The sequence below is a fragment of the Haemorhous mexicanus genome, chromosome 4 (assembly GCF_027477595.1).
Source record: "Haemorhous mexicanus isolate bHaeMex1 chromosome 4, bHaeMex1.pri, whole genome shotgun sequence".
Lineage (NCBI taxonomy): Eukaryota > Metazoa > Chordata > Aves > Passeriformes > Fringillidae > Haemorhous > Haemorhous mexicanus.
Genome location: NC_082344.1, coordinates 1,867,762 through 1,891,780, shown reverse-complemented (window position 1 = coordinate 1,891,780; position 24,019 = coordinate 1,867,762). Strand labels below are relative to the sequence as shown.

Here is a 24,019-nt window from a genome sequence, read left to right as displayed (position 1 = left end):
CAAAAAAAGTCACCTGTGCTGCTGGGCAGGGCCAAAAGTGGAGTCTGCTGCACCTCCTGTGGCACCAAGCTGCCAACAGCATCCTTGGGTGCCTCCTGGTCACACGTTTGCAAAATAGAGGGGAGGGGGGAAAAAATCTATTTACAAGTAGGAGACCACCGAGGGGCGAGTCCAAGAAGGAAATAAAGACAGTCATGGTCAAACATAGCTATTTATTTTCTCTTATAAACAGCCTTCAGTTTCTTATTGAAAAAAAAAAAAAAAAAACCAAACCAAAAAACCCTAGGATTTAAATATTTTGCCCCATCACATACAACCATCTGTATACATTATTTACAACTCTCAAATAAACACGGTGCGGGTTTTCAGACATTCAACTTATTCTTTTTGAACCAAAAGCTGTTTTTGTTTCCAACTGAAATCTCCATCAGTGACTACGAACTGAAGCGGTATTGGCACAGTTAGCTCACAGTAAGGGTTCTCTCCTTGCATTTTACACTGAGTTACACTGAGTTTTGTCCCACATATTTCAGGATTCTCAAGGAGGAGGAAAGGTTAGTGTCGCTTTCAGAATTAATTCCTCTTTTTTTTTTTTTTACCTTCAGAAATGGCCTTTTACTGAAGCCTCGTTCATTTTTATTCAAACCTCACTGGTTTTCATGGAAACCTTTTTATTGCATCCTTCTGTCTCTCCCAGTGCACACCAGGCCACGTGCCTCTGCACCACACGAGCACAGCATTCCCAAGCAGTCCAACAGCCACGACAACAAACGTCCCCTCCGCGACACGGCTCGGAAAAATTGTCCCCAAGTTCCAAACGTACAAAAATAATGAGTATAGTTCAGTGGCTATAAAAAATTAATCTCCCCTAAAAATACAATATTCTATGAACAATCTGGGGAATCGGTTCTTCTGACAAAATAAGGTAACTGGGTATTTCCCTAGGCTGCAAACTGAACCTGGCAAGAGGAAACCGTAAGAAAAGCGGGGGGAAGAAGGAGGTTTAACACTGAAATCACCAAAGTTAGTCTCGTGTTAAAAGAGAAGGTATCCAGGAAAAAACAATGGGCATCCATAAAACTGCCAGTGGTTTCAGGAGTGAGGGATTGAAAAAGAGACAACTGCTACCAGCAGTGAAGGAAATGAAATCTGGTGCAGAAGGGAATGCTTGAGTGGGGAAAAAAGCAAGGAATCTCTGCTGGCGCTGCAGCTCCTCAGCTAATCCAACCAAAAGGGGGGTTTTGTACAGGAACAGCAGTCTGGCAGGCAGGAGAGGAGGAGAGGGCAGCAAGGAAAGACACAGCTGTCCAAAAGGATGCGTTTGTAGCAAAACACACCTGTGTCTGGTGACCCGGGAGAAAGGAAGAGGGGTGTGAAATAGAAAGGAACAATCTGAAAGGTAAGTTGAGTCCATAGCAGCAAATAGGTGTCCTTACCTGGTAACTGAGGGTCAGGGACACTGGGAGAGGGCTCAGTTCCCAAGGACTGAGTGAGGGCACTACTCCTCTCCATCTCCACAGAAAAGCAGAAGTTCAAAGCTCTACATTGCATAGTAAGCAGGAAAAGAAACTGGATACTTGCAGATGGGCTGCCTGCCCCTCAGAACCTGTTTTGTCCCCTCAGCCACCTGCAGCAGCAGAAGGCCGTGGTTTGGTTCCTCTTTGCTGGGGTAACTTATATCCCTGACTGGGACTGGAAAGACTTGGACACACATCCCATATCCATCCACCCCTGGCTGAGCACCGTGGGCTCGGCCCTTCGCCTCTGCCCAGCTCCAGGGAGGAGCCACCACCCAAAGCCCCGACAAGATGCAACGTGCTGGGAGCAGCAGAGCACCACAAAGCACAGGAATTCAGGACCCCACCAGGCTGGAGGGCCTGAGGCAGCACTGGAAGCACAGCCTGGTTCAAGCCTGCTGGCACTTTCTGCTTCCCGTGACCAAAGCCGGGAGGTTTTGTCCCCGAGCGCTCGTCACCCCTCAAAGTCCAAAGTGGGGTCGAGAGCAGAGCAGGGTTTGCCTCTCTGGGGTTTATTTGGAGGGGCAGGGGGTGTCCCCCCCTTTTCCTCCCATAAATGCACTATTTTATAAACACATTCACTCGATCCAGATTCCTTTGAGTGGCATTTCCATGTGCCCTTACTCCGAGAGTGTAAACACACGTCAACTTCTGGTCCCACAGCTTTCAGAAGCAAAACAACAAAGAGAAGCTGCAAAAAGAAACAGCACGGGGACCCTAAATCCCCACCACTGCAAACACGTCCTCAATGATGTTATTTTCAAGTGTTGTGTAATTAAACAATGTGTTCATACAGCTGTCAGGCGAATCATGATCTCCAAGCTTTTATTACGTGCCTAGAAACTACTCGGTCAAAGACTTTCTACTGCCAGATATTGAATTAAAAAAGCACACTATCCACCTAGGACTCATTTTGATACATTCCAATTCTCAGGGGCTGAATTGCAGCAGATGCCTCTGGATTTCTAGAACTGGCTGTTCAAAAGAAAAAACTGCAACAACAACAAGAACTAAGCCCTCCTAGGGCACAAGCGTGCCAGGAACGTGAACCCCTGCACCACCGTGTCCAAGCAAATCCTCATTTCTACACCTTTACCCTTTCTGCTGCTTGCTGGCACAGGACACCAAACCAAGGAGTCACCCTGGAATGGGAGGCATCCCCTGTTTAGCACCTGGGAGCTCCTGCCTTGCTCTCTCTGTGTCCAAACCGAGCAGTTTGGATTTGGGAGATGGGTGGCTTTGGCGCTGCCGTGCGGATGGTGGCACAGGAAAAGCCAGAAGATCAGGATCCCTCACAGGAGCCCAGCAGCTCCCAAGTGAGTCACCTCTGTGCTCAGCTGCTCCCAGCTGCCCGTGCCAATGGCCACTCACCTCTCCTGCAGGCTCCTGCATGCCAGCTCCAACTTTACTTGGCGTTCTTGGTCGAGCCGAGGCGTGCAAAACAGAAGCTCAACTTCTCTGCCACGTGCTCACCTCGGCCTCCCCTGCTCCTGCTGCTGTTCCCAACAGCTGGAGCTCCCAGAAGATGGGCAGTGGTTTTAAACAGGGGAGAACACCATCACAGTAACGTGACTCCAAAGCAGCCCCAGAAATTATCTCCCCTCCAAGACACATTTCTTCAAACAGCAAACACTGGCCACCAGAGCCCCCTCCTCAGAGCCAGGCTTTGCATCCCTAACTTAAAAACACCTTTCCAGCAGTTATTTTTCAAGCCAGGTTTTCCTTATTATTATTATTATTACTACTATCCCAGTGCAATTTTTCCTAGGGAATATTTTCCCCAATTGTATTTGTGCAAACTACCTGTTCATTTGGCAACTGCTAGGGGAACTTAACAAGCTGGCTGACCCAACTGATGCTCTCCTGCTAAGAAAATAAAAGCAACTATGCCAAGTCCCATGGCAGCAGGCATGGAACTGCTTGCTCAGCACGAGGCCTGTGTAATTTGGACACCACCTTGGCCGTTTCGCTTTAGCGAGCGCTTCGCTTTTCTTCCTAAGAAGTAACCTAGCTTTGAAAAATTCTATATTCATCTCTAAAAAAATAAGACAAGTATTTGTATTAAAAGCTGGAGATCATTGATTTCAGCAAGTTATGGCTTTTTTTTTTTTTTTTTTCTAGTGTAAGCATAGATATATATATTCTTAAAACAAGTTTCAGTAAGTGTCTGGGTGTTAGTACATATTTTCTGTTTCCAGCAATGTTCAGTATTGTATGTGCTTTGCACCTCAGAAGTGAGTCTGCCAAGGCACTTAGAGAATGTAAGCAAGTCTTCCAGGGACTTCATGAGAATGGGCTACCACTGACACAACACAAGAACCCATCCACCAGCAGAGTCAATCCCCCAGCCAAGCATGTTTCCTTAATAAACACTCAGCACCTGCTAGAAATTCCACAATGAATAACAACAGTAAAATAATATTAATAATAATAAAAAAAAAGCTATTTACCACATGTCACTAACAGAGAAAAGATTTCCCCTAATAAAAGCACAGAAAAGTAGATCTCAGCTGTCACTGGTAACAGCACAGGGGGGTTGTTTTGTTTTTTTTTAAAAAAAAAACAATTAACAAAAAACAAATACCACACGCTCGCTTAAAGAAACAAGTGACTCCAAGAAGTCCTCTTCCTTTTATCTGTCCTTGGAGGTGAGTTTTTCAATCAGTTCTTGAAGTGGTGCAAGTTCTCTTCTATCAATAAGGTTGAATTCCTGTAACAGGGATGAGGAGGAAGACACACAAAGAGCATTTTGTGGGTACAGCTGAGGTGAGAAGCCTCATTTAGCCAGAAGTCATCTGGCACTCAGCCCTCCAAGCCCAGGCTCAGCCACCACATCCTCCCCTGCCCATCTGCCACACCCCAAGCCTTCCACTGCCTGAAGCTTGTCCTCCCTCTTAAAGGAAGGGAACCTAAGAAGATGCTGATTTTTCTCCCACAAGGGAAGGGGGATAAGGTAGCTTGGAAGCGAGAACACCGCTTGCCACGTCCTTACCTGAACAAAAAAGATAAAGTGCTTGAAAGAAGTGTTAAGGTGTGCCTCCTCCTGCAGCTGGATCACCGGGTCGAAGTGCTGGTGGTAGATGTGGGCGTAAACTCTGAAGAGACGCTTGAGAATTGTCTTGGCCACTGACATGAAGTTCTTTGGGAACGGTACGCCTGGGGAGAAGGAAACAGAGGGCTTATTCTCCAACTGCCAGGCCGTGTTGGTCTGCTGTGAAAGCCACTACAGGTTTTACTGAAACCAGCTGGGAAATGGCAAGCGGCTGCTGGGAGCCATGAACTCTTCAGCTGTCACTTCCCCAGGCTAAAAAAAGATATCTATCAACCCTCTGAAAAGAGGAAACCTGCCGAGCTCCTCCTCACCTACCAGTCTCCCCAGTCAGCTCCTCTGCAGCCTTTCCTAGTGCCCAAGCCTTGCCTGAAGGCCACATGCTCTGCATGCTCTGGGGCCAGCCAGGACCTCACCAATGCTTTCAGGTCCCACCATCACTGTTCTCATGCTCCTGCTGCAGCCTGCCCTGCACATGTGCACATGGCATTTCCTCCTCTGCCTGCTGCAGCACACGGGCAGTCCATGCTTAGCTGCTTGGTTTGTGGCTTCTCTTGGAATCTCTCTCTGAAGGCACGGTTTCTCTAAAGAAGTTCAATGAAAATGTGTCAAAAGCCTCAGAAACTATTTACAAAGTTAAGGCAACCAAGAGATCTCTCCTGTTATCTTTTCCAAAGTGTTGGTTGGTCATTATTTCCCTCCTGCTTTTCTGAAAAAAGCCTCTTTTAAACATCCATTTTTTACCTTCACTTCAAGAAAACCACGCAAAAAACATCACCAACTTAAGATCAAAGCTGCAATTCAGCTTCTTTAGAGATAAGGCTGAAACTCTCTCATGACAAGCAGATATCCCTTCTGTGACAAAAAGCTGCCAGTTACTGGTTACAAGAGTCTGAGACCCTCTGCTTTCCTCCTAAAGAAACAAGTCACTGCTCCAAATGAATGCAACACCAGACTCGATGAACAGACCCAGTTATTAGTTGGGAATGGTACTTCCTGCACCCAGAACCAGGACAGGTGTTTGTCAGGAGCACTAACACACAGATCAGAGTTCATGCATTACAACACCCCTTCAAAGATAAGTGTGAGCAGACAGATAACATAACCTTCCAAACCTGCCCCGCACATCAAGCTCTGAGGAGACCTTTCACCCCTGGAGTGCTCCTGTGCAGGTGTAACCCGAGTGCCCTGCTCAGCTGCAGTTAGCCCCTCACCTATTTTGGAAGGAAAGAGCGTTTCATCATCCAGCTGGTCCTGGACCCAGGTCATCAGGTAATCGATGTACTTTGGTGCTGAGCACTTGATGGGCTTCTTGATGTTGGTGCCATCTGCCCAGTGGTACTCGTACCTGGGGTGAGACAAGGCAGCCTTGAGCACCACTCCTGATGGGCCTGCCAGATGGTGGATCACCTTGGAAAGACAGGGCTGGAAAACCCCAAGCACACCCAACACGGGCAGTCTGACAACACCAGCTCCCGGGTGAACCACAGGGTTTGTATGCTACAGATCACACGTGTGGCTTCATGCAAAGCTTGCCTGCACCTGATACATCTGTCCTCTCCATTTGTTTAGCAAATTTGGATTTGTCAGAACAAATGCTGGGAGAATATTTTCACCATAAACAAACCCGATGAGGGATTATGAAGGTGCTGCTCACAACGGGACAAAAAAACCCCATTTTTCTAACAGCAACAAATCACATGGTCTGCAAGCATTTTAAAACTCTATCTAAGAACACATGCAAAAATCCCAAACACACCAAATGGACCATGTGATTGACACATGAAAAACCAGGATTTCTCACCACCTAGCACTGCCCTAATACCAAGATTTAAGTGGTATTCATGTAGGACAAATACCAACACTTAGCTGAGGTGCCAGGATCAGTCTGGAGCCAGAGCAAAACAACAAACTGAATTAGAGAGCAGGAATAAGCAGGAACACTGGATGTCTCAACAAAAGCATAAGCAAGAATCCAAGAAGGGCACAGGGATTCTTATCCAGACATCTATTTCTACAACACCTACACAGAAGATTTTGGTAAGCCCTAATGGAATGCCTGCACATAACAACTTCAAATCTTGACTTAATAAGCCCTCATGAATGTTTCAGAAAAATAATGAAGGGGAAAAAATAATTTTGATAATTAATTTACTTCCCAGGTTGAAGGAAAAAAAATAAAACACCAAACGAATATGAACACAGACCAAAAAAATCAACTTGCTATTCCCCACCCGCTTAAGAGACATTCAAATCTCTCCTGTCTTTCACATCCTTGCCACCCAACTCTGGCACTCCACTCAGCTGGTCTCAGGTTTTTAAATGAAAAATCCTCTCAGAAAGTGCAGCCAGGCACCAGTGTGAGAGGCACACTCTTACTTGGGGCCAGCAGACATGACGGGGCAGCTCTCCTCCGTGCAGAAGTCCGTGATGGTTCCGTAGAGCATGTTGATCTGGTTGAAGAAGTCGACAGCTGGAAAGCATGGAAAGCACCCGTCAGCACTCTGCAGCCCAGGCTGCAAAGCACAGCTTCTGGAATGGTTTTGGGGGAAAAAACTCCCATTGTTGTTGCCTTTTAAAGATCCATTATAAAAGAGATGCGGAATGCAACCACTGACTTTCTGGAACAGCCTCCAGCAAGAACTATTTAATTGTTCACTGCAGCAAAATCTTCAGCTGGAGGACGAAAAAGGAAGGAGAAAACCTAGCCATTTCCTTTCCTGAAAGTTTGGTGCATTTTATTACAATCCCAAATTCCACTGGCAAGTGTGGAATCCAAGAAAGATTTTCAGCATAAACTTTGCAACTAGAGAGAGAGCAGGTACTCCTTAGGTGACAGTGGCTTCCCTCAGGCTTTGTATTCCCAAGGCCCACCTTTGCCAAGAACATCTCATACAATCCCAGACTGCTTCAGGTGGGAAGGGAATCCAAGGACCATCCAGTTCCACCCCTGCCATGGGCAGGGACACCTCTTGCTATCTCAGGTCATTCCAAGCCCTGTCCAACCAGGCCCTTGACACTTTCAAGTATGGGGCAGCCACAGCTTCTCTGGACAACATGTGCCAGGGCCTGCCCATCCTCACAAAGAATTTCTTCCTAACAGCCCATCTAACCCTACTATTATAGCTACTCTTCCAGTTCATTACTCCAAACTCTTAGAGAAGAGGGTTCTTTTTCATTCCGTCGCGAGGAACTGTGGTCACTGCAATCAGCTTCTAAAACCCACTTGATCTGCAGGTATTTTTCAGAGGATAAACAGCCAAGATTAGGCAAATGCTACTGGAGCAAGTCACAGCTACTGCTCAGAAGATGCAGGACAACAGCCCTGGCTTCTGCAGTGCCCACGGGAAGTGTTAATTAAGTTTCCATTCCCTGCTCCCAGCAGAAACCACAGCCCACTGTTTGCTTTGAGGCAAGCATGTTCAGAAAACCCACACAGGCTCCCACAGAATGCCTGATGCCCACACGTGCAAGTCTCAAAATCCACAGGCCCATCAAGTCATTCCCTAAGACACAAGCCAGGCTGAGAGCAGAGCAAGAAGGAGCAGGGCAGAGCACGCTTGTTTTTGTGCTCTCAGGGTGGAGAAGGGCAAAAGCAATGACTTGAAGTCACATATTCTGCCTCCTGATGAGACCCCTCTGTGAGCAGAAGGGGCTCACAGCTACTGCTGGAGCTCGGTGTGGGGCAGGGATAGAGAAGAAACTGCTGCCACGCAGGAAAGCAGAGGCACAGAGTGCAGGAACCACCAAAAGGGAAGGATGCCAGCAATACATGAAGCATCTTAAGCAATGCTTACTCACACAAGTGGGCTGGCTTTTTTCTCTAGTCTAGTTTTGCAATGCAGTGTGAATTAACTTTTGCAAAGGATGGTGTCAGCAATTCCAGCCTGCCCTGGAAGCAGAGGCAAGTGGAGCACCAGTGCACTGCATGACTGGTTGGGAACAGGAAGGTGAGAGTCAGTGGGACAGTTTCACTTCCCAAACATGTCAAAGAGCAAGAAGGAAAAAGGCAGAACCATAGAAACAATTGGAGGACATTTAACTCAAGCATAATTTGTACTGCAGTGCACAATGAATCCTGTACCACCACTGGAGCACGTCAAGCCTGAGAGCAAAAGATGAGCTAACACCAGACAAGGCACAGAGCTTGTGGCAGCCCAGACTGCACACTGCAAAGGGAGAATCCATTCTGTAGGAGCAGAGGGCAAAATCCATGCAGCAGGGAGAGGGAGGAGGAGGAAACAAGGTCAAGCAATCTGAAAACGCTAATTGAGGCATCATTGTTTGGCCTGAAAGCAGAGAGTTTGGACAAACAGCTTTAGAGGAAGTTAAAAGAATGACATCAGATTTACTAGAGCAAAGGCTCAAAACTTGGTAGGAAGTAAAGGAACCAACTTTAGGAAAATTACAAACCCCATGAGAATCACAGAACCATTCAGGCTGGAAAAAGACCTCTGAGATCATCAAGTCCAACCTGTGGCTGATCCCCACCTTCTGACAGCCAGGTCTAGCTGTCCCTTGGACATCTCCAGGGATGGGGACTTCAACACCTCCAATGCTGGACGATTTTTTCTGTGAAGGAATTCTTCCTGATGTCCAACCTGAACCTTGAGGCTGTTTCCAGACCCCCTGCCCCTGTTCCCAGGGAGCAAAGCCTCACCTGGCTGCACCCTCCTGTCAGCAAGTTGCAGAGAGCAAGGTCCCCCAACTCCCCTTTTCTCCAGGAACAGAAAGGGACACACAGCCGCCCTGCCCCAGGTGTCAGCCCACTTCCAACCCCGCTGTGATGAAGGAAAGGCCTGTGACTCACTGTTCACTGCAACCCATTCATTGAGGTCTTCCCCGTCGGGGAGCATCACCGCCATGCGCAGGTTGCCGCTTCCCAGCGTGGCCTCGGCATGCTTCAGCAGCTCGTACTGGTGAGACCCCTCGGGAATATTCTTCTTTGGTTTGAAGGTCTTGGAAGAGCGACTGCCGCTGCAAGAGACAGAGGAAATATTTAGACACCTTTTGGAACAGGAAGCAAAAAGGAAACAGGCACACCAGTCCCGGGTAAGGGCAGGATTAACATTAAATACCTTACCCCCTCACATGTTTTCACGTTGCAAGTATTTTCCAAAAACTGGGATGCTAAACTAGCAGGTATTCTGAGCTCTTTTAAACTATTTTCTGACCTAATCACTTCCTTACCTAAGATTTTGTTTGCAAGAACATGGGCTGGCTTAGGAAAAACGTATAGACATTTGAATTTTAAACCATGGCAGTGAGCCTGGATGGCACACGAGCCCCTAACATGTCAGAAATATGACATGTAGAATTAAATATTTGCAGGGAAGTGTCAAATGAGTCAGTATGTCTGAGTATTTTTGTGTATGAGCTGAGAGAAGAGTTCTGTCACAACGGGCAAACCGAGCTCTGAATTCCAATGCAAGTGGAAAGCTGTGAAACCCAGACAGCAGAATTCTCATCACAAACACCATCCAGATCTCATTCCTTGATATCAAGACTTGGCCCATGTTTCACCATCTCTCCAAGGACCTAACAGAATTTTTTACTGGTAGGGTGCAAGGGCTGTCTCTCTTTATTTGAGGCCCTGGCACAGATTGCCCAGAGAAGCTGTGGCTGCCCCTGGATCCCCAGAAGTGTCCAAGGCCAGGCTGGAAGGGGCTTGGAGCAACCTGGGCTAGGGGAAGGTGTCCCTGCCGTTGCAGGGGTTTGGAACAAGCTGGGCTTTGAGGTCACTTCTAACACAAACCATCCTGGGATTCTGGGATTCTGTTCTGTGGTCCCAGAGCTGCTCTGACTCTCCGGGGCTCCAAAGCAGCATCCTCCCCATCCCACAGGCCTCTGAAGTAATCCTGGCTCCTGGGTGCTGTGAAGAAGGGCTTGGCTGGACTTCCAGGGATCCTGGGATGGTAGAGTTGCACTGGCATGAGCATTGTCATGGACACCCGAGCAACACCAGCACAGCCTGCTGCTAAATGCAACCAGGAGCCAGAATGAGAAGGAGGGAACATCCTGCTCCCGTCTGTTCTGCTACAGGACACTTCTAGCTGCTTCTAGGCATCTGCACCTCACCCTAAGCCAGGATACCAGACACAAATCCTGAATTGAATAATTGCCTCCCAGTGGGAGTGAGAAGCTTCTGCGGCTCAGGGAGTTGCTGTCACCTCCCACCCCTGCAGCCACCTGCATCTGGTGCCAGGCCAGACTCAAACCAGCTCTGAACAAAGCAGAAACTAACAAAAACCCAAGGAACAAAACCCCCAAATCTCTTGACTGACTACTTAACTTAAACCCAATTATTGTCTTTTCATGAACAAAGCCACTTCAGAGGCACTTTGCCAACATGAGGAGTGAAAATACAACCTAAAACATCTGGAGAGCAGAAGAGACTGGGATTACTATCTTTCCACATGCGTCAGCATAAGCAGAAGGAACCCAGCACGAGCTAAACACAGTCTGGAAAAAAGTTATGAAATAACTAACCCAAGCAATTGTGGTTTGTATTTTAGCACTAAGAGTAAGCCCAACAAAGGGACGAGGGTTTGGGAACAGGGCACAAGGAAAGCATGGTGAAGGAATTCCCTAGGTAAGTGGTTTGTTCTGAGAAACTCTGGGTAGGAATTCACCATAGCCAGCCCAGCTCGTGTGTCTGCCAGCCAACAAACCAAGTCACTGCAGATCTGCTGAATACCCTGCACAGATCCACTGTCAAGGAAGCAGAAAATGCAACATGTTGGAAAAAGCTTTAGGTAGCATTTAATCCCTGCTCCCCCCTTCCCAGAAACAGGAGGGTTCTTCCCATAAGCTGTCCAAGGCTGTAGCAACAGAATGAAGTAGTGCTCTAAGTGAGCCCTTCCACCTTTGCCTCCAACACCTTTCTGATCCCTGCTTCTCAAAAGCAGCACAGGCACCCTAAGCCAGCAGGAAATGGTCTCACATGCAAGGCAGGCAGGCATCCAAAAGGAAAAGCAATTAGGATAACTGCAGCCTGGTAGTCGTCGCGTGCTATGGAAATACCTTCAATTTTGGCAATAAATTATCAGACTTCCATGCATTTATGCAGCTCACCCAAGTCTGTTAACACACTCCCTGAGACACAGCTCAGGGACACCCTAATGCAGCCTCCATCTTGACAGGATGTGGTTTTTCTTGGAAAGTTAGGTTAAAAATATTGCATTACTTCAACAGTACTCCAATTACCTTATTAGTCCAGAAGCTCTCCTATTATTTAACAAAAAAAAAAAAAAAAAATTACTTTTCCCTATTATGCCAATCTGTTTCATGTGACAGATGCACAAAGTAGTCTTGACCCAGGTCTATTTCTTAAACTCCTTGAGCAATCAGTGAAAAAGAGTTTAACTTCAAAGAGTTCTGCCTGGTGGCCAACAATATGCACCATCATCCACGGCTGGGTCACGTGGGACATTCTATTTTCAGCTACATTCCATCATGGAATCAGCCGCTTCTGTCGAGGTTTTAAAATGCTTTAGGACAGTAGGCAGCACCTGCCTTTTCCTGTTCAGAGTCTCTGAGCTCTCCTTCATATTGACACAGTAGTGAGAGGGGACAGAGCAGCCGGTGGAGATCCCATTCTCCTCGGACGTGAGAAGGCCACGGAACGTGGAGCAGGTTGCACCAACCCCACAATGGGCCACAACCAACACGCAGCCTCTCAAGGAGAGCTGACTTCTCAAGGAATTCCAAGCTGCCTTCCCTGCCACATGCACTGTTCCTAGCGAGTGATTCCTCCCTTCTATTCCAGCAGGGAGCTGCAGCCCCAGCAGTGCCAGCTGCAGCTGGGCCCAGTGCTGGATGAGGAACTGTGGCTGAGGCTGTGTGCAGGGCTCGGCAAGCCCTTCCCACCAGCAGGAGCCCACGCAGCCACGTCACAAGCAAGAACACCACACTTCCTCCAAAGCTGCCACTTGATCCACTCATCTCACGGAAGGGGGTGGGCTTTGTGATGCACCTTCTGCAGGCTGCTCTGTCTCAGGCTGGTAGGAGGATGTTTCCAGAAGAAAGGAAAAATGTGAGGTGTTCTGCTCACCCCACACTGTCTCCAACAGCTCATCTCAGCTTCAAAGGCGGCACTGGCAGATGTTCTGTGCTCAAAGCAGCTTAAATACCCAGCCTCAGCTCTTGATAAACTTGCCAGTAACTGCTCCCAGGAGAAGCCCTTGGGCTGGCCTAGCTTAAACCTCCTCACTCCCGACCATTTGTCCACAGAGCCCTTCTGCTGGGATTTTTAACCATTTCCACCAAGTCTGCTGCAGATTTGGGGAAATCTGAATTAAACCAGGAAAGTTTAGGCTCTTTATCCATAAAAGCTACCCCTTCTCAGCTTGCTCTCAGCACAGAACTGTGCAGTGGCAGCATTTTCAGCACACACCTGCCACCTACGCTCCTCTATTTGCTCCCTAACGCTGAGGCCCCCTTCCCTGGGCTAAGGAGGGAGTGATGAACTCCTGGAAGCACAGCTGTACCACTCGGTGCCCCCCCCAAAGCCATCACCACCACGGCCAGGCTGAAATAAGCCCTTCAAAGTACTTGGAAACGCTCAAGAGATCCTCAAAAAGCTGAATTCAAGACCGTGCACAGAACATTTACGCAGGGCATGGAAACTTCTCCTATTTTAAACTCCTGCTTTTTCATCTTCAAGCGCCTTCAGAAGCATCAATTAATCCTCCCAAAGTACCTTTGAAGTAGGGATCATTAGTGTCTCATTACACAGGGAAACTGAGGCAGCAACTCACTGCCACAGGCCAACCTGTGAGTTCACCAGAGAAGCCCCCAAGTTTCAGCTCTGCACTTCTTTGCCTCCCTTCTCCCACTGTGCCTCTTTTTAAACACAGAAACACTCCAAGACAAGACCCAAATTCCAGAAAAGCAAATGTTTCCAGCCTTTAAACAATAATACAGGCCTTCAAATGATAACATCCTGCTAAGAATAGCAACATCAGAGTGAGAGCCGTTTGTTTCCACCAGCCAACACGTCATCACAGAAACTAAAATAAAACCTCGAGCTACTTTTTGACAATAAAATCAATAGCTGCAGCCTTTAAACACCTTTTCCCTGTGAGAACCACAGCATCAGAAGGACAGCAGGTAAAATTAAGCTGAACATGTTCAAAAACTGCACGGATGAGATTGAACTTGAGCATTTCTATTTATAAAACTGAATAGTCACAACATTTCTGTTCTGAAGAGACAGCGTGAGGGCAAAGCCTTGCTTCCTTCAGTTCTTACAGCACCAAAAAGTCAACTTGTTCCAATCCAATTCCCATTCCCTGCAGGAAGCCTGTCTCAGTCCAGCCACTTGAATCTGCAGGTAACAAAAGCAAGGCAAGAATTCAGGATGCATTCCACGCAGCAGCTCTGGGAAGCAGTTAGGAGCTGCCAACTCCTTACACAACACGCTCGCTCTCCCAGAGGCTCAGGCAATGGTCTGAAAGCAATTCCAGGCCTAGAGCTTTTGGTTTGGTTTAAGGAGGAATCAGTGGCACCAAATTGACAAACTACCCCAGACTCATGGTCATTGCTACAGGAACAGAATACATGGGGCTCATTGTTTATTAGCTACACTACAGAGGAACTTGAATTCTCTGGAGGTTTTTGAACCTGAAGATGCTTCTCAAGGGGTATGGTGTTTCCTCCTTCCACTGGAGTACTGACAGGGAAATCAGCGTTCCCATGAAATTTTTCCTTCACTGCCCATCAAGGGGTGGACTGAAATCTGGCCTCTCCTTCTGGGAAGAAAAAGCTATCTTCAAAGACTGGACATCCCTACAGGATGGCAGATGAAAAAGGCACAACCTCACAGACACCTCTTAGAAAACACAGCTCCCATTATACACAAGACTTGACACGTTTATCAGATGATTCACATGCAGGAAAGAGAAAGTCATTTAAGGTAGCCTTAAGGAACAGTTTTGCTTTTGCTTGCCCCAGCCACCACCCCTCAGTGTCAAAGCCGACATAACCCTTACACATCCACACTCTTAAAATGCTTTTTTTCCTGCTGTACACACACACAGTTTAGAGTCAGTGACTTTGAGCCAAAGTGGGATTGGTCCAGCAGAACTTTTACATGCACCAGAACAGCCCTGAAGGGAAACCTCGGCTGGCTGAGCTCTGAGCAGGGGACAAGCTCAGGGTGTTTGGAGGGTGGTGGCTTTACTGTGCCCTCACTCCCCCTGCAGCAGCACTGTGCCAAACCCACGAGGATGTTAGGTGGCCACAGCCTGTTTTCAAGCCAAGCCAGACACCTACGCTTCCCTCTGCCTCTGTTTTCCTGTCTGCAGGTGGAGAAAGTGCCTGTAAACAAGGGGAAAGCATTGTGCTACAGCACTCGTGGCTGCTACAACTCCACCAAATGGTGTTCCTGCTGTTTACTCACTTGGATGCAACCCTTCTCCCAAGCAACCACAATTCCCAGTGCAGGGAACAAGCAAGCATCCAGAACCCCATCCCATGAGCGGGAAATCATCATCAGTTTGCTATGCTTACAAGCAAAATAAATTCCCTTGTTTCATTTACAACGCATTCATTTAATACCCTTTCATCTCCTGGAAAATCCTCAAAATAAACAAAGCAAGTCACAGTTGCCCCCACTGGATCCTACCAGAGCCCCGTCTGTGCACTCCAAACACAATTAAACTACTCCCAAGGCAGCCAAAGGCTGCGGAAGTGACTCAACCTCTCCTGCCCTGCTCCCCGCAGCACTAACAGAGAGGGGCAGGCCAGAGCCACAAACAGCAGTGTCCACCACAGAAAAGCCTGGATCCAAGTTCTCCAGGCAATCCTGCCCTCCTGACCTGCAGGGACAGCAGGCAGACACGGGGACAGCATGGGAACAGGAACAGGTCGGTGGCACTAAACCTGCAGCCTCCCCAAACTGTGGATGCCACTGCACTGCTGCTCCCAAGTCTCCCACAGATTTTTCCCAGAGCTTTAAGACCACCAAGCCTGAAACACATTTTCACCCCAATTAGCAACAAAGAAGCTTGCAGCAGAGACCCAAGTATGGCCGCATGTTCTCCTCCTCCTGACAGCCACTGGAAATCCTGTGGCATCAGAGGAATCAAGATCATCCCAAACATTTTGTTGCGCACTCCCAGGAATCCACTGACTACCCTGAGGCAAACACAATTTCAAGCTTACTACAAAGAGACTTGCTGTTTTCAACAAAGGTGAGCACTAGTCTTGGCTGTTCTGTTGAGTCCTTTCAATCAGACTGAGGTTCCCCATCTATTTCAATATTAACGTTTACTGAGTACATAGACACACACACCACGTGGAACTGTAAGGAACAATCCAAACTAGATAGAATTCTTCCAATATCCTAATAATCACGTAGTACTCACTTAAAAGCACGGGCTGCTGGAGCTTTGAAGAAGGTAAACATGAAGCACTCCTTTTCCAATACTTGTGTTTTATCCTGCAAGACGGAGTTCACTATTTTGGACATTCCAGCCCCTAATTAAGCTCCCTGCAAGCTAAACAGCACTATTAGCCCCAGTAATGTTCCCCTTTTTTCTCAGGGATCCCTTATTTCTGTCAAGTAGCATCAGCTCACTCAAAGGTAGGGCACAGCATGAACTCCAGCTCAAGTCAGAACTTCAGCCAGTAACGTTTCCAAGTTCAGTTTCCACAAAGGTTCAAACCTCTTTACTGCATCAATGTACCTAATAAACCATTCAGTGGGCACAACCACACTTTTTTTCTTTTTAAACCCTACCCTTCCCTGTATATAAAACTGAGCAATTCACAAAAGAAACATAAGGAAATATGTGTGATACCTGTGATTCCCTTACTCCAGCACTTCTTCCATGGGATGAACCAGGGAGCAGCGTCCCCCACCAAAGGTGACTGCTGCTCCCCACAGCCAGCTGCTGCTCCTGCCTGGCAGATTTCCTGAGGTTCAGCTGAATTATCTGTCTGCCCATGACTAACACAACACCCTCTGCGTCCCAGGCTGCTGCTAACAGTCACACCCTGTAAATACATTTACAAGTAGGAAGCAGAGCTTTGCAGAAAGCCATCTACAACCCGCTGAGGGTGATAAATTGCAGTAATAAAAGCTTGGCTCTAGCATCAAATTAGATGATGTAGATCCTTACTTGTACACCAAATATAGTGTTTGGAGAAGATGCCTCAGAACATGGATGGCTTCCCAAAATGCTGATCAGTGCTTTTGGAAACCAATGCTTAATGAATGACTAAAGCAAATCTGGTCATACAACCTAAGAAATCGCATCAGGGCATTTCTAAAGGAACAAAAAAAAAGCTTCACTGAAGAGTTTAAGACAGTCTTCAATCCTTTTAAATACAATAAAAACAACCATCTCTTAATGTGCTTAGGAAATAAGCAGTTAAAGGAGAAATTTAACTAAATTTCATGGAGACAGAGTCACTTGAACAGTTTGTAAAAGGCTGCCCTTTACTGTAATCCCCACGCAAAAGAGGCTGAGGGCAGGAACGTGGCAAAGGACAAATACTCAGCAACTTCCCAGCAGAAAATCTCCAACAGAGACAGAAGGTCACACTTACACCTGGACTAACAGGCAAAATGGGGTCTGCATCCAGGAACTAACACTCCTTAGAGGCAAGAAATGACACAGAGAACAACAGGAAGAAGGAATGGACAGGAGGCAGCAATGAATAATCTAACAGCTTTCCAAAAATACACTGCATTATCTCAGCCCCAAGTATTTCTTACACAACCCCCACATTTAATAAAGTCCTGTATGTGCCATGGGTAACTACCTTCAGGAAAATTAGCCCATCTCTTCCAATGTATCTTATCAGGAAGACCCCCCGTCTGAAGCATCTGAGAGGGAATAACAGGAGCACATTTCTTTTGAGGTTATTTAAGCTTAAGCATTTGACAGTTGAGCCCAAAGTCAGCTGAACTGTTCTATGAACTCAAACATTCAGACTTTTCCTCTTTTATTTTTTGCACTCCCATTGCAGCAAGGAATTTTAAGAAGAGCTGTAAACCACAAAAGTGAGTAATAGGTCATTAGAGATGCTGTTTTTCCTAAGAGGTACACCTCAGCATTTGAAAAAGCAGTGTTTTGTGACCCTAAAGTAAAAGACAGAGTAATGCCATTTTGACTGCTGGATCCAGAACAGTGAGCAAGTCTCTAAAATAATTAATCCATTCAAGCAAAAGCAGGCCTGTGCTACTGAAGGTGGGAAAATCACAATTAAAGTACCAGCTACCAAAACAAAATATAGGTTATTTCACTAAGTTCAAAATAGAGAACCCACCCAATCATTATTTGGGTTGAAATGATTTCCATATCAAAACTCAGCTGTCTCAATTTCCAGCAAAAGAGGAATTTACCAAAGCTTACCTAAGCTCATTTGTTCTCTTTGTCATAAAGAAAGGACTTGCAATTAAGGCAACAAATCCAGGCATTATGAGCCCTTATCTGCAAGATGTTCTCCTTCAAGTGAGGAAGGGATTAAGATTTTGTACATCAGCATCTCAAGGACACAAGGAATTAACTCCAGAGGCAAGTGACCACACTGAAAGATGAAGTGGTGCAAGGACAGACAACAAAGAAACAAAAAACCAAGCAAACCTCAACTAAAACTCAAGTAGAACATCATGGGCTGGATCTCTTCAGGTGTGTAAGAACACCAAAAGGAATGGATTCCTGCCAAGGGTCAGCTGTGAACTGGAGAAGGAAGAGAAGAGAGGGTGAACAAGGTAGAAGTGTCCTCACACACCGGAAAAAAGCCAGAGGCAAAGTTGTGACAAGAAGCTAAGGTCACGGTTGGATTTCAGGGGAAAAAGAAGACACAAGAAGAGCGAGTGAATTCACTTCCATGGACTGCTTTCAGGAGCATCAAAGTACATTTGCCAGGCAAAAACTACTGTTACCTTGATGAATTCCCAGGGTGGGACTGACACACAAAATTACCATCTCCTCCCTGTGAACTGAGTGACTGCTGACTCAGGCTAGGGATTTGAAATGGCAAGCCAAGCCCTGAAGCAAACAGAGATGCACCATGCTTTGTACCTAAGCTCACTAAGACATTTCAAGTCATTTCAAACTTATTTGCCAGGAACCAACTTAAGCTGCATGGATACATGCAAATACTCAGCTCTCGTTCCCTTCTGTCACATCCCCTCCTCAAAAAATTCACCCAAGCAGCAGTGCCCTGGGAAAGCATCTGGGAGACCCGGGAACACAGATGACAAAGCAAAGCACTGGATCCTCACAATCCCACGTCATGAAATGTAAAGGCTGGAGAAATTCTCCCTAGCCTGTGAAAAGTAATTGTTATACTCAGTTCTAGCTGAAAACAGATTCAAAAGCAGCTGAATTTATGACCCACAGTCCCCCTGTGTATTTCAAAGGAGTAGAAAAACCCAAAAAAAGAGCAAAAGCCAAACAGCCAGTTCATTATAGCTCGGCTCCAATAGGAAGTGGCTTAGTTTACAAATGCTAAAAGCATTGCAAAGCACATCCTGCAGTTTATTTAGGCTGATTCGTGGGTCACAGGTTTATTGATAGCTCTGGCAGCAAGATCTGCCTTACTGCTTATGAGGGAAGACTTCAAGTGGCCAAATTTAATGCACTTATTTACTTCTCTAAGAAAAACAAGCAGCTTCACTCTGTCAGCCTCTTGCAACCCTCCAGCCAGCCACCGCCTGGCAGACAAACGCTTCTAATATTTTATCCTTCTTCAAACAAGATAAAAAAGACTCTCTAAGACTCAGGACAGCATCAGGTGGAACGGTGGCCACAAAGAGGCCCTAAATCCAAAGCCCTGTCTGAAAAGTAAAAGGTGACAAAGGTGTTTGATAAAGATGAAAATCCCAGCCTCTCTCCAGCACACAAATCACCCCCAAAACTGATCCTCCTTCCACTGCTCCTCCCTGCAAACAGCTAATGGCATTGGCTCACTTACACAAAGAGGGAAGGACAAACAAGGGAAAACAATCCTGGCATAAAAGCAAACAATTAGGAAGCAATTAAGACCGGACATCACTGCCCTGTAGTAAACACAACTTTCACACTGAACAATGCCTTTCTTCCTAAGCTATTTTTTCCATTACAAACGAATGTTTCTATCTGAGAAGGAGCTATCTAACAACATTCAGACGGGGCAATCACTCACTTCACCTACCTCGTGTTCCCAAAACACAGCAGCAGGGGCAAACGCTGTTTTTCCAAGTACCAGGCCAAGTGCAGACATCTCCCAGCCCCAACTGGTCTGCACAGCTCTGTGACTCCGAGGCAGACTCAGTCTTGCAGAAATGAAAGCCAGGCAGCAGCTTCCTCACTCTCTGCCTCCAAGCTCCCTGAGATAAGGCAGCAGCACTCCATTATGTGACACCCTAAACCCCACGTTTTACTTCCCTCTAAGCTGATTGTCAGAGCTGATTGCGTTTAAACCCCACCGCTACGGAATACTTCTGCTTTCCTCAAAACTCAAAATTACTGCTACCAAGGCTTTAAAAAAAAATTATTTGGGAAGCTGGCAATAGCTTTGCAACTCTTTCTCCAATTTACTTGTGGGAAATCTGAAGAGACTTCTCAAACCTGGTACTTAAAAAAAACCAGAAAAACAAAACAGGAACTGGACACAGCACTAATGGCAGCAGTCAAGCAGCTGATTTTATGTTAACACATCCCTGTGTGGAGGGCTTCTGCCCTGATCCCACAGTAGCCTTACACTCCTCAAGCAAAAACTGAAGCAAAGATATACATTGGAACACAAGGGGGGAGAAATACCTCGATGTCCCCAGTATTTCCCATTTCTAACAGTCTGCAAATACCTACACGCTGATTCTTCCATGTGCAAATTCCAGTCTAGAAGTGCCTACGGTCCTCTGGGCGAGTCCTTGATCGAGAGGAGATAAACACCTCCCCAAAAGTATGGAAGGAGCATTCACAAAGCACTCAGCTGCTACACGGCCCACTTTGGACAAGGAGCAGCTAGCTGGCACCTTGGGAAGCTGAGGAAGGGACAAAAACAAACAGCCCTGATGTTCTCCAAGAGCAGCGTCAGCCTGAGGACTTGGGAAGGCCACACTGCTTGTCTACCTCAAAACAAACCCATCAGCTCTGCTCTTGGTGTTCATCTGCAAGAGATGTTGGGGGAAAAAGAAGTAATGCCTCACTACACCTTCTGCACATAGATTTACACACAAAGTATGATTTCAGGTTAAAAAAAAAAACAAACAGAACAATAAACCGTGTGGAGCATCAGAAGCAGCTGCCAGGCTGCACTGTGCTGTAGAACAAGGCAATGAGGAAGAGCACATCTTGTCCCAGTTTGGTTAACAAGGTAACTTGGCCTTCACTCACCAACAGAGCCAACAACAGCCACTCAGCCTCGCTCACCTCCAGCAGCTCCTCGTCCTTCCAAGGCTCATCAGGCAATAACTACTTAAATCAATCTCTTGATTAAAACACCCTGTGCTGGAAACTTCAGAGAGGGATTCACTAATCCAAAGATAGGGGCTCTGTGGGGTTTTTTAAAGAAAAGACAATTTCAGAACTTCAATAATAAATCTGAATCTTTTCCTTTTATAAATAAATGGTTTTCATCTAGCTTCCTTTTTTATCTAAGTCTTGCCAGCAGAGGATAACACAAGCATGTTACCATATGGCACGCCCACCAGAACTATCTTTAATTTTTTTTCCTTGGAGATGTAAGCTCAAGTACCTGCAACTATGCTGTAATTTCCCTTTAGAGAGAACTCACTAAGCAGAGGTTTTTTGGAACTGGAGAAATTTTCTAGCCCAATTCCCATTTTTAAATCATTTTTAAAGACTCGGGATAACTTACTCAACTGCTGGAGAGGTTTACAAAGTCTTTTCAGAAAGGAAGAAACGGATCAGAAAGAGAAAAACCGCAGCTCTGAAAATAACAATTGCTGTCAAACCCCAGTTGTATTAATTCAGTGACTGGCCTCACAAGACAGTCTTTTTATAGTGTTCCCCATAAGCACACAAGACAATGGTCCCCCTTGATTTTATTTTCCCCCCCTATGTAGCTTTATATATCACTGGCCCTAGCAACAGGGAAGAATAGGCAGGGATTTGTCAGCGGACAAGGGGGGCCCCACGCACGCTGTGTTATCCCAGCACAATCCCCCTGCTCCTGGACACCAGGGAAGCCTGCGGGAGAGCACAGCTTTTGGCACCGTGCTGGCTGTCACACTGACAGGCTGAGCCTGACGAGAAACCTGTGCCACAGGTTCGCTGCCACACAGGAAACCTCGCCACTGCACAAGGACAATCCCCAGAGCCAGCCCCAAACTGTGAGTCAGCCCACCGAAGGACAGCAGTGCCACCGAGGCAGGCACCTCCACAGCAGTGAAAAACGGGTGAAAAAGCACTGAGAAAAACTATGCTACAAGTACCATGCAAAAACCAGCTCAAAAATGCAAGCTGGCATTATGAATAAAGCTGCAGACATCCATGTGCTATCTTGGAGTAACTCTTATCAAGCCAAAACTCGAGTTTGACAAAAGGTCATGCTAACTTTCTGGATCCCTAAAAAAAAAAGCCAACCAACCTAAAAAACCTACCAAAACTCCATGTCAGCATCACAAGAAGTTTCCCTAGTCAGCTCGAGGCCTAACAGACATATTTTCAACTTTATTTTTTTTAAAACCCATTTCTAGATTGCACACGAGCAAATTAGGTGCCACCTGCAGCACTCTGCCAACAACAGCTGAGGCAAATTTGCCAACATTTCTAGCTTTGCCGTGCACTAACACCAGTTTCCATTTCTGTATTTCATACACAACGATAACTTGGAACAATGGAGGTGGGGGAAAGGTTTGCTATCCTAGGTTTCAGAAAAAAGGGTCTGAAAAAGAAACAACCACCTCACTACTGCCTGTGACAGAGGGTGGAGGGTTTCATGCTTTTCCATTCCCAGCTAGCCAAATGCCACGGAGAGGGAGGCTCTCTAATTTGCAAACCAGACTCCCAGGACGCTCGAAATCCTGTCCCCCCTTCTCCATCCACCGTGGCAGCTGAGAATTACGAAGGAGAGGGACAGCTGGGCTCCTCATTAGGAGCACGGCGCCTCCATGCACGGACAATCATCTGCACCCACCTCCCGTCGGTGCCCTCCGGAATCCCTCCGGGAGCGCGACAGGCCAGCGGGATGGGGACGGCAGAGTTAAAAGACAAACACAAGGGAGGGCCTGAGGAGGAAGCCAGCGCCAGGGTTATTTGTCTCCATGAGAACACAACTTACGAGAGCACTCCAGCTCCGAGATAAGTCTCTTCTCTAAGCCCAGGCCACGTTTACATCTGCTGGTTATCAATGTAAGCCTCCAACCACTGCCAGATATTCGGGCAGCAGTCGAAGAGGAGCCGGAGTGAGCGGGAACACCCAGCGGGGACAAGGCCCTAATGGAGCCTGGCTCTTCCGGGGTGCCTTTTTCAGCCGCCTCGATCGCCCTTCTTTCCCTAGAGCGCATCTTCGCCTTAATTAATAGGTCACTCAACCGGTTCATGCTAATTGTCACCAGTACCTCGTCTTTGTTTCCAAGGGGAGGGACCAAAGTTCATTCGGTTCTTGCCCATGAAGCAAAATTTCAAGAAGTGAGGCCCAGCTCGCACCTGAGTCGCCACCGACTCCCGAGGGAGCTTTTTCCTGCCGCAGTAAAGCCCGGCCAGCTCCTGACCGGGGCTCCCCCAGCCCGGGAGCCCCGCCCGCCCCATCACCTGCACCGGGGCTGAGTTCCACACGCCAGCTCCCGACCCAGCTGCGCCACACAACGCCCCAACCTCTGCCCGCCACAAACGAGAAACCCGCACGAAAATATCATAAAACCTCGGGGAGACCGCTCGGGTGGGTGTGTGACCCCGAGCCCGCTCTCGCCTACCCAGCGACACCCCTCCGCCGGGGAGGTCCCCGGGGCTGGTGATCCGTGGCTGTTTCAAACTCGTATCCGTGAGGGCAAGCCGCACGGGAAGGGGAAGCCCGGCTCGCTCGCTCGCTCGCCCGCCCTCCAAACGCCCTCACGGCGCGGCGGCCCCGCCGCTCCCTGCCGGCTGCTCCCGGGGCCGCCGGGGGGGCCGGGGCACAAAGGGAGAGAGCTGGGGAGCGGACGGAGCGGGCGCCAGGCCGGCAGGGAGCGGCGGGCAGCGAGCGAGCGGGAGGGCGGGCGGCGGCCGCGGCCGCTCGGCGGGCTGTGCTGCTCTGCCCTGCCCTGCCCGACGGGACGGCGCAGAGCAAGAGGAAAAGACCCCGCACACGCCGCGGGTACTCACAACAAGAAGCTCATGGCGATGGCGGAAGAGCGGGACCGGCGGCTGCCTGGGCTCGGCGCGGCGCAGCTCGGCTCCCAATGGCAGCAGCGGCGGCGGAGGGCGGGCGGGTGCGGGGAGAGCGCCGCGGGGCGGGGACACGGCCCGCCCGGCCGCCATCGCCCCCAGCGGCCCCCGCGCCGCCGCCGCCG

At 47.8% G+C, this 24,019-nt stretch overlaps 1 protein-coding gene across 4 annotated transcripts; it reads right to left on the bottom strand.

Annotated features, from left to right (window-relative positions):
• Positions 1-195: 195 nt before the first annotated feature.
• Positions 196-23,940, bottom strand: MOB1B (MOB kinase activator 1B). 4 transcript variants are annotated; one of them, XM_059843560.1, is made up of 6 exons: positions 23,832-23,940; positions 9,377-9,543; positions 6,946-7,039; positions 5,781-5,914; positions 4,510-4,673; positions 196-4,227 (listed from the first exon to the last, which is right to left on the bottom strand). In XM_059843560.1, the coding sequence occupies exons 1-6, from the start codon at positions 23,843-23,845 to the stop codon at positions 4,150-4,152; spliced, it is 651 nt and encodes a 216-aa protein (XP_059699543.1). In that variant the 5' UTR covers positions 23,846-23,940; the 3' UTR covers positions 196-4,149. The 4 variants fall into 4 exon arrangements, with proteins under 4 accessions (XP_059699543.1, XP_059699544.1, XP_059699542.1 ...); XM_059843561.1 differs by lacking the exon at positions 23,832-23,940 and adding an exon at positions 22,810-22,946; XM_059843559.1 differs by lacking the exon at positions 23,832-23,940 and adding an exon at positions 20,937-20,983.
• Positions 23,941-24,019: the final 79 nt, after the last annotated feature.